At 37.1% G+C, this 9,848-nt stretch overlaps 2 protein-coding genes across 2 annotated transcripts; both read right to left on the bottom strand.

Moving 5' to 3' along the window:
- Positions 1-845: 845 nt before the first annotated feature.
- Positions 846-1,746, bottom strand: LOC149876002 (uncharacterized). The gene is made up of 3 exons (XM_090075907.1): positions 1,687-1,746; positions 1,371-1,427; positions 846-1,213 (listed from the first exon to the last, which is right to left on the bottom strand). The coding sequence occupies exons 1-3, from the start codon at positions 1,712-1,714 to the stop codon at positions 894-896; spliced, it is 405 nt and encodes a 134-aa protein (XP_089932033.1). The 5' UTR covers positions 1,715-1,746; the 3' UTR covers positions 846-893.
- A 234-nt stretch (positions 1,747-1,980) lies between these two features.
- LOC149876001 (uncharacterized) lies at positions 1,981-8,115 on the bottom strand. The gene is made up of 2 exons (XM_090075906.1): positions 8,062-8,115; positions 1,981-4,805 (listed from the first exon to the last, which is right to left on the bottom strand). The coding sequence occupies exon 2, from the start codon at positions 4,774-4,776 to the stop codon at positions 1,987-1,989; it is 2,790 nt and encodes a 929-aa protein (XP_089932032.1). The 5' UTR covers positions 4,777-4,805; positions 8,062-8,115; the 3' UTR covers positions 1,981-1,986.
- Positions 8,116-9,848: the final 1,733 nt, after the last annotated feature.

The raw sequence follows: 9,848 nt of genomic DNA, 5'->3' as shown, positions 1-9,848 counted from the left end.
TATTCAGACGTTTTTTTTTACGCAACTCCTTTAACATTATTTTTAACAAAGTATTCTTTTATACGTGTTTACATTGAAATAAAACCCTTTGCGTAAATAGAGATAAATTAGAGAGCAAAAGTACATAAAAAGCCTCGCTACTTTGCAGAAGAAGAATTGGATGGCAAGATTCGTGTGCTTTCTCTTTCGTTTAAGGTACTTCTTGAATATTTTTTCAAAGAAAAGTTAGCGTAGTTTTCCCCTTTTAAGTTTAGCTTACGCAGCTTGACATCACAAAACGCAAAAACCAATAAGGCATGATAAAATACAAGATAAACGTAAAATAAAATAGAAGTGAAACAAAAGTTAGACTGCATAAAAACAAAAAAAAAAAAAAAAAAAACATAATATACTTCTATGTATGTTTACATTGAACTAAATAAAATCCTTTGTGTAAATATATGAAAAAATAGAGAGTAAGAGTTCATAAAAAAGCCTCGCTATTTTGCTGAAGAAGAAATGGATGTCTAGATCTTTTAAAATAAGGAACTTTTTGATTTCTTTTTCCGAAAAATGGTTGGAGCAGTTTTCCTTTTTTAAATTTCACTTATGCAGTTTAACATCACAGGAAATATTATTTTGCTTTTTAACAAACTCTTAAAAACATCAGAAGTAATTCTAAATGCAACTCTATTAAAAGTTTTCACAGAATAACAAAACGACTTCTTTTTTTTTTTTTTAAAGATAAAAAAAAGTTTGAACTATCTTTAAATAAGAAATGTGAGAACAGTTTAACAGAACTTCTTGTTTATTATGTCTTTAGCGAAACAGATAAAAATATTTGCAAAAGCATAGATAAAACAAACTACACAAAAGGCCCATCTTTATTGCCAAACTGAACAAACTTATCTAAACTACATAAATGGTTTCACGATATTGCCATATTGAACAAACTTTTCTAAACTACCCTCTTTTTGAATTTTTAGCTTCATGTTTTTAATTTTGTCTTTAATATGGCTTTGGTAGGAGTACTTTTGCAAGACATGAATGAGCTTGTCACTGCTATGATTTGCCAAGATGCCAAGGTAATCTTTGTACGAGCAACTTGAGCTTACATCTGTAAACACGTCTTGCAAGATGTATGCCAACACCAAAGCTGCACATCGTGGAAAACTTCTGGTGTTGAACCATTCGTTGTGGCCAGGGCAAGCATTCAGCTCTTCAACTATTTCATCTAAAATTTTACAAACTCAAGTCATAACACAAAGTGATTAAATCAAATATTCATTTGGTTCTGAAGTAAGACAAGATTTATTCTGTTTTTTTATTTATTTTTTTTTGTTGACCTTATTGTTTGCACTGATAGCAATAACTGGTTTTTGAAAGATTACCTAAATGGCATTGGCTAACTTCTGCTTTGTTTTCCTTTGTTCTTGGCTGAGTTGATCCTGAAATAAAATAAAACCATGTTCATTTTTCTAATTCATAAAAACCATCAACAGTTTCTAAGTGTTAGAGATGATAACAAGCTGTGCATGATTTCTAACGGTGATGTTTCTAACTTCATCATTAGAAATCGGGTAGACACAACTTTCTAAAAGTGCACTTAGCAATGATGGCTAGTTTTTGTTAACAGTTAACCATCTGAAATTGTGCAAGAAGAGGTTTGTGTTTATATATCTTTGTATAAATTAGGTTTTACATTACCGATGAGTTCTTGAGTGAAAGATGGCATTTCCAACTTGATTTTTTTTCTTCTTGGATCTTTTACTTCTAAAACATAATCAGTTTTAGTATCATTCACTTGTATAAACATTTAAGCAATCACAGAATTAGTCCTGCAACAAATACATACACACTTCTGTGTTGTTTTTTTGTTTTGTTTTGTTTTTTTTACAGCTCTAACAATAACAATAGGGCAAGGAGTTGATTTGGGCATTTTCATTTTTTGAAAGCGTGTTGAGATTTGCATAAAAATCAAAAATCAAAAATCAAAAAGAATTTACCTCAGGATGTAGAGGCAAGACTTTGGCTAAATAGGCTACCAACAGATTGAACAGCATAAGGTGAGAGCTGCTTTGCAAGAACAGTACCAGCCTGTTGGACAGGAACAGCTGAAACTGGATCAGATGAAAGAAACAAACTGGGTTTGGCCAATGTTTGCTGAAAAGCAACAAGGCTAGGAGTCAGAGGAACAGAAAAGACCTCTTTTGAAGGACAGAAAGCGACTTGCTGAGAAGGAGAAGCAGAAACAGGTTTGGCAACCACTTGCTCATTAAAGTAAACTGGAGAAAGTTTTGCATGGTGTTCAATAAAATCCGGTTCATCAGGAAATAATGTTAATGCAAGAGGAGAACAAGCTGTGCCAACAGGAACAGCTAGAGTCTGATCTACATCCATACAAACAGCTTGTTCGTTAGGAACTAGTTGTGCAAGAGCAGGGGATAGTTCAAGAACTGGACCAGCGATTGTTTGTTCAGATGGAACAGACGAAACAGGAGTTGAGGTAGGTTCACACAAGAAATCTACGGCATGGTCGTTGCTATCCTCTAAAGGAACATTGTTTTCTACAGCTGGAGAAAACGGAACCACTGTGGTACAGCTGAAAGTAGCAGCACATTCTTCAGAGTCAGAACCGGAGTCTAAATCTTCCTCAAAGATGTCCTCAACCTCATGAAAACCGTACTCCTCTGCATTAGTTTGGAGCCAGTCCATCACATCCTTCTCCTTCTTTGGTGGTCTCTCAGACTTTTCAACAGTCAAAGACTCTATGACTCCGAAGGACTGTCCGATGCCCAGGGCAAAGCGCAACTCCTCTGCAGCGTTCCACTGGGACACATAAAAGCTATCCATTGTGTTCCTGCTGTGCTTCATGTAGAGTGTAGCAAACCGCTCGCGATCTTCTTTGCTGTTGTTGGCAAAGTAAGTGGCTATCGAACCGCGAATGCAAGTGGGAGTAAGACGCTTCATGGGAATGTTTACTTGGCTTTTTCTGAAGCAGGACGTCAGGCAAGAGGAGATAGCAGAGGAACCCATCTGGTAAACAGGCACTCTAGTTGCACCGAGTGTCACACATTCGTCTTTGTTGGGTCTCATCGATGGAAAAAGGGGCCTGTAGCAGTCGCTCAACTCCAAAACAGTCTTGGTGTCTGCAGCCATGTAGTGAGAGTCGTTGACAAGAAGGTCTCTGTATCTCAGCAAATAAATATCGATCAACACTTTCAAGTCGTTCGGCACTAGAATGTTTTTGGCTCCGTACTTGTATGCTGTTTTGTAGCGCTCTTGCACAATGCAATATCCACACTCACTCTTCTCAGCAGCCATGTAGTCTCTAATGTTTAAAAGAGCAATGTTAGATTTTCTTAAACTGTTAATTACAGTGACAGAGAGCAGAAGATGGTTTCGTAGAGACACAGCATTGTCTCTAGTCGGTGTAAGAGACGGCTTTCTAATCGATTCCACTAACTGTCTTACGTATGCAGACTTGCCATATTCGTTCAGCAAACTGACATTGATGATGTTGATGCATTTTTTGCTTTTCACAAGGCTCCTCCTCAAAGAACGAAAGGGCCTCAGCACTTTTTGTAACTCCTCCACCTTGCAGCGCAAACGTCGGATGGCCTCATGAGAAAGTCCGAAATAGACATTCCTGGCTTCACTGAAACGAAACAGGAGACAAAGGTAGACAAGGCGGTTGTACAACGTGTGACAAGACATGGCTTTTGTTTGGTCAAGTTCACTCAGCTTGGAATTGAGCTGAATGTTTTTAAAGTGCATGGAAAAGTATCTATCCTCCAAAACGTTGGAATTGGTGAGAGCGTTCGGGTGCAGCGTCAGCGTGCTGTCACAACATGTCAATATTTCAACAACTGCATTTTTGTAGATCTTTGCTTGTGACAAAGTGTTGTTGTTGGCTACCACAAGCCACTTTTCAAAATCTCTGAAGAGCTCATCTGCTGACTGGTAATAAAAGTGAAAAGCATCTTTGTCCAGCTGAAACAAGAGTCTCTTATCTTCTGTCAAGACGGAGGAGTTGGAAACCAAGTGCTTTAAGGAATTAAAATCAGAGTCTAGGACGGATTCGGTGTTCAGCTCTTTGTTTTCTACAGAGGTGCATTGGTTTGCAGAAGGAGCCTCGGACGAACCAGCAACTGATGAGGGCAAGCTTAAAAGAGGATCAGAGGAAAGAACCGGAGAAGAAAAAGAGGAGGAAGGCCCAGGAGCAGAGGATGCAGAGCCTGATGCAGACGCTTGTTCAGCTACTGGCTTAATACCAAAGAAGGCAGGTCGAATAAATTGAGGGACATAGAGCTTGTCGTTGTCGTATCGCTTTGCCTCTGCAATCTTTTGTTTGATCGTCTTGGAATCGTAGAAATGAGTCTCTTTCAAGTGTATGTCCAGTCGGTCGTAATACTTCCAACATTGCAAACAGGGGTAAGGTTTTGGACAGCCGGACTTGCGTTCGAGACGAGCATGCTGAAACTTCCTGACCATTGCAGAGTAAAAGATGGAAGCTTCATCCAAAGTCCAAGAATGATCTTTTTTAGTCAAGTGTCTTTTAATGCTTGTGGAGGAATGTTTGCACAAAGGCATCGGACAGCTAACAGCGTACCTCTTCTTGGTACCATAGAAAGGTACAACCCTGTTTACGGAGCCACACGCTGCAACTAATGCGGCCCTGACTTTGTTTTTGAGCTTTAAGTCTCTCTGTTCTTGTGACTGCCTTCTTTTCTTTTTTTTCGCTTTAGAGTTCGGAGAAGGGGCAACAACAGTGTTGTTTTCTTGTGAAGAAGACATGTTCAGGTGTTTGTTTGCAACGGTTTATGCTAAAAAAAAGAAGACAGTTAGTGAGAGTGTTTTTCTTCTGCCTGCATCCTGGAATCCTGGAATGTTTACAACTGCAGGGAAGAGCTGTGTTTTTTCGAATCCTCTGCAAAAGAGAAAAAAGAAAGAAAAGAGAGCAACAAGAAGAAACAAAGTTTCCACTAGCAAATGAAAAAGAATGAGAGCAACTAGCATTACATGCATGGTGGCAGCAGTGATTGCTATTATGAGAAGGAGAATGAGAAAAAAAAAAAAAAAAAAGAAACAAATAAATAAAGAGATGGAGTTTGAGAGGATCTCGCAACCATATGACTCAAAGAAAGAAACTGTGTTGAAAAAAGGCAAGAGAGGGCAAATAGAACTTGCTAACAAGGACAAATGACAGACATAACTACAACAGTAACAACTCTCATTGCAAGCATAATAACAACAGCATCAGCATCACTGACTCAGAGAGTGTTGACATAACAAAAAAGAAAACAAAAGTACAAGCCAAGTGGGGGAACATTAACAAACACTCATTGCAACTATAACAACAACAACAACAACAGCAACAGCATCACTGACTCAGAGGGTATTGATAAAAAAAAACAAGCAAAACAAAAACAAACAAAAAAACAAATAAAAAAACAAAACAAGCAAATTGGGTGAACAGTAACAACTCTCATTGCAAGCATAATAACAACAACAGCATCAGCATCAGCATCACTGACTCAGAGAGTGTTGACAAAATAAAATAGACAATAAGCAAGCAAAGTGGGTGAACAGTAACAACTCTCACTGCAAGCATAATAACAACAACAGCATCAGCATCAGCATCACTGACTCAGAGAGTGTTGATAAAATAAAACAGATTATAAACAAACAAAGTGGGTGAACAGTAACAGCTCTCATTGAAAGCATAATAACAACAACAGCATCACTAACTCAGAGGATATATAAAAAAACAAACAAACAAACAAACAAAACAAAAACAAAAAAAAACAAGCAAAGTGGCTGAACAGTAACAGCTATCTTTGCAAGTAAAATAACAACAACAGCATCAGCAACATCATCACTGACTCAGAGAGTGGTGATAAAATAAAACAGATTAAAAAACAAGCAAAGTGGCTAAACAGTAACAACTATAAATACAAGTAAAATGACAAAAGCAGCAACAGCATCACTAACTCGCAGGGTGTTGATAAAAAAAAAAGCAACAAACAAATAAAGCAAGCAAAGTGGGTGAACATTAACACTCATTGCAACTATAATAACACCAACAGCAACAGCATCAGTGACTCAAAGGGTGTTGATAAACAAAAACAAAGGCACAAACAAAACAAGCAGAGTGGGTGAACATTAACAACACTTATTGCAAGCATAATAACAACAACAGCATCAGCATCACTGACTCAGAGAGTGTTGATAAAATAAAATAGATTATAAACATGCCAAGTTTGTGAACATTAACAAACACTCATTGCAACTATAACAACGACTACAGCAACAGCATCACTTACTCAGAGAGTGTTGAGAAAAAAAACAACAAAAAAAACAAAAACAAAACAAAACAGAAAACAGAAGTACAAGCCAAGGGGGGGGGGGGGGAACATTAACAAACACTCATTGCAACTATAACAACAACAACAGCAACAGCATCACTTACTCAGAGGATATTGATAAAAAAAACAAACAAACAAACAAACAAAACAAGCAAAGTGGCTGAACAGTAACAGCTATCATTGCAAGTAAAATAACAACAACAGCATCAGCAACATCATCACTGACTCAGAGAGTGGTGATAAAATAAAACAGATTAAAAAACAAGCAAAGTGGCTGAACAGTAACAACTATAAATACAAGTAAAATGACAAAAGCAGCAACAGCATCACTAACTCGCAGGGTGTTGATAAAAAAAAAAGCAACAAACAAATAAAGCAAGCAAAGTGGGTGAACATTAACACTCATTGCAACTATAATAACACCAACAGCAACAGCATCAGTGACTCAAAGGGTGTTGATAAACAAAAACAAAAGCACAAACAAAACAAGCAAAGTGGGTGAACATTAACAACACTTATTGCAAGCACAATAACAACAACAGCATCAGCATCACTGACTCAGAGAGTGTTGATAAAACAAAATAGATTATAAACAAGCCAAGTTGGTGAACATTAACAAACACTCATTGCAACTGTAATAAGAACAACAGCAACAGCATCACTGACACAAAGGGTGTTGATAAACAAAAACAAAAACACAAGCAAAGTGGGTGAACATTAACAACACTCATTGCAACTATAACAACAACAACAGCAACAGCATCACTGGCTCAAAGGGTGTTGATAAAATAAAGAAATAAAAACAAAACAAGCAAAGTGGGTGAACAGTAACAACTCCCATTGCAAGCATAATAACGACAACAGCAACAGCAACACCATCACTGACTCAGAGAGTGTTGATAAAATAAAATAGATTATAAACAAGCCAAGTTGGTGAACATTAACAAACACTCATTGCAACTATAACAACGACTACAGCAACAGCATCACTTACTCAGAGAGTGTTGAGAAAAAAAAAACAAAAACAAAAAAAAAACAAAACAAAACAGAAAACAAAAGTACAAGCCAAGTGGGGGAACATTAACAAACACTCATTGCAACTGTAACAACAACAACAGCAACAGCATCACTTACTCAGAGAGTGTTTATAAATAAAACAAAAAACAAAAACAAGAAACAAAAATACAAGCCAAGTGGGTGATTACTAACAGCGCTAACAGCAGCAACAACAGTGTCTTTAGAAACAACAAACAAGTACAACAGCAACAACTGCTTTTACAGAGTATAACAATAACAACAACATGGCACTAACAACAACAAAAGGGTTGGAATAAAAACCTGTAGGCAAAAGGAGAGCTGCATTCAGACAAGATCGATTACAAAGAGGCTCTTCTTTAGGACAGAGGAGAAACTGCTTTTGAGGGACAGAGGGACTTTTGTTGTTGTTGTTGTTGTTGTTGTTGTGCAGAAACCAACAAACTTTTATTGAACCGAATATAACCGAATATAACCGAAAGTCTTGTTTGCTTCTGTTTTGTGCCATCAAGAAGGGAAAACAAAACATCACAAAACAAACGAAGCAAACGAAACAAACAAACAAACAAACGAACGAAACAAACAAACAAAAAAAAAAAATTAAAAAAATTAACAAACAAACAAACAAACAAACAAGCAAACAAACAAAAACAAATAAGAATAACAGAAAACGCAGTACCGAAACCTCGCCATTTTTTATCCTTCCTCAAGCTTTCTCTGGGCGCCAAAGACCGAGAAAGTTGAGCAAACGTGACGTTGAGGGGGGGGGGGGGAGGGGGGTACTTAAGGACAGCAGACCGACCAATGGCACGCTTAGGAGAGACCCACGTGAATGCTACATTTTCTTTCTATGTACGCTGAATCCGCTCAAAGTCTGGAATTTCCAGCATTCACGTGTCATCACTCCAGCCACCAGATTGGCCCACACTTTGCACACTTTCAAGACTAGAAACTCACTTGTGCTCAATTTGAGCAAAAAAAAAAAAAAACTAAGTCTCGCATGGCGACAACTTTTCCAAAAGCAAACAAAGGCAAACGAAGGCAAACGAAGAAAAAACAAAAACAAATAAACAAAAACAAAACCGAATAGGGAGAGAGAGAGTGAGTCGACTCATTTCTTTCGACTGCCTTAAACGAGAAGTCTAAAACGTTTAAAAGTTGAAAACTAAGTTTTTTAAATGAACTGCACCGAAAAAACTTTACGACAGTTTAGCTGGTTAAAAACGCAGAGGAAAATATTTTATAAAATTTAAGCGTTCTAAAGATGTCCATTTTTGTTTTTGTTTTTTTTATTTTGGTTTGTTCCTGGCTTGTTTCTTTCTTTAAATTCTAGCGATCGAGCATATTTGAACGGTTTCATCAACCTGTCGGCGCACGTGCTCGAGAGCTAGAACTTTGATTGCTTCTGTTGTTGAGAATTGAGAATGTCCGAGCAGGTTTTTTTATCGATTTCATCGCTTGTGGCGAGGCAAAAATCAAAACGCTTTTTGGACGAAAGAAAAGAGATTAAAAGGAAAAAAGAGAAGAAATAAAAAAACAAAAAAATAGATTATGTGTTATGAACATTTATTTTCTCACGCGATGACGTCTAGTTTTGTTAGAGTAATTAAAATATGGTATCAAGTTTGTAATTTCTATCTTATTTTTAGTTACGGATAATTGCCAATTATGTCACGTTTAGTATACACAACGCTGTTTTCTTAATAGCAATATGATACAAACAAGTTATAAAAAAAAAAGCGTTCGCTCGATCTTCCTTAGTCAGTTGAACAAAAAGAAATTTTCACAACATATGATTGATTTGGTTGTCCTAGCAAGCTGTTTTAGCAAACGGCTAGAGGTTGCAACTGTTGTTCATTGAAAACGAAAAATCTAGCGTCAGCAACAAATTTTTGAATACATAATGTACGCAAAAGTGGCACTAACAAATGAAAATGTAAAAAAACTGTTTACCTTGATGCCAGACTCGCAGAGATGTTGTCGCTCGTTGCTATCGACTGCGAACAGCTTTGTTGTTTTTCGAAGTGCCTCTTCATTCTACTTATAGCCGAAGTTTTGGCTTCGAAAAAAAATACGAACGTCGTTAAGCTCAACGAGCTGCTTTAATTGTTGTTCGTGCGAAAACGAAATGCTTAAAACGGATAAAAGTGTTGGCGTAATTACACTTTTTGACCGCGATGCAGTTTGTCAACTCTAGCGTACTTTTTTGGCTCGTGGAGCAAAAGCCTCATGATAATAGCAAAGGCTTAAAATGTCTTAACATGTCAGCAAAGGCTTAATATGCTTAATAAACTGTGTTAAGCTTTTGCGGTGCAGTTCATTTACAACTTAATTTGCAACTTGCTGGCACAAGCAAACGTTTATGACTTCTCGTTTAAGACAGTTGAGCGAAATCAGTCGACTCACTCATTCTCCCTTTTCTGTTTTGTTTTTGTTTTGTTTTTTTGTTTTTGTTTTTGTTTTTGT

The sequence above is a fragment of the Hydra viridissima genome, unplaced genomic scaffold (assembly GCF_058129835.1).
Source record: "Hydra viridissima isolate aposymbiotic clone 2 unplaced genomic scaffold, HvirCarnegie_v1 scaffold_69, whole genome shotgun sequence".
NCBI lineage: Eukaryota > Metazoa > Cnidaria > Hydrozoa > Anthoathecata > Hydridae > Hydra > Hydra viridissima.
The sequence above is the reverse complement of the archived record's forward strand: the minus strand, read 5'-3'. Positions and strand labels throughout refer to the sequence as shown.

Bases quoted from the DNA above. Each gene is read 5' to 3' on its own strand.
- LOC149876002 (XM_090075907.1), bottom strand. From the start codon at position 1,714: ATGCCATCTTTCACTCAAGAACTCATCG. The intron at 1,428-1,686 runs GTAATGTAAAAC...ATTTTATTTCAG, and splicing joins TTTCACTCAAGAACTCATCG to GATCAACTCAGCCAAGAACA. The intron at 1,214-1,370 runs GTAATCTTTCAA...GTAAAATTTTAG, and splicing joins AGTTAGCCAATGCCATTTAG to ATGAAATAGTTGAAGAGCTG.
- LOC149876001 (XM_090075906.1), bottom strand. From the start codon at position 4,776: ATGTCTTCTTCACAAGAAAACAACACTGTTGTTGCCCCTTCTCCGAAC.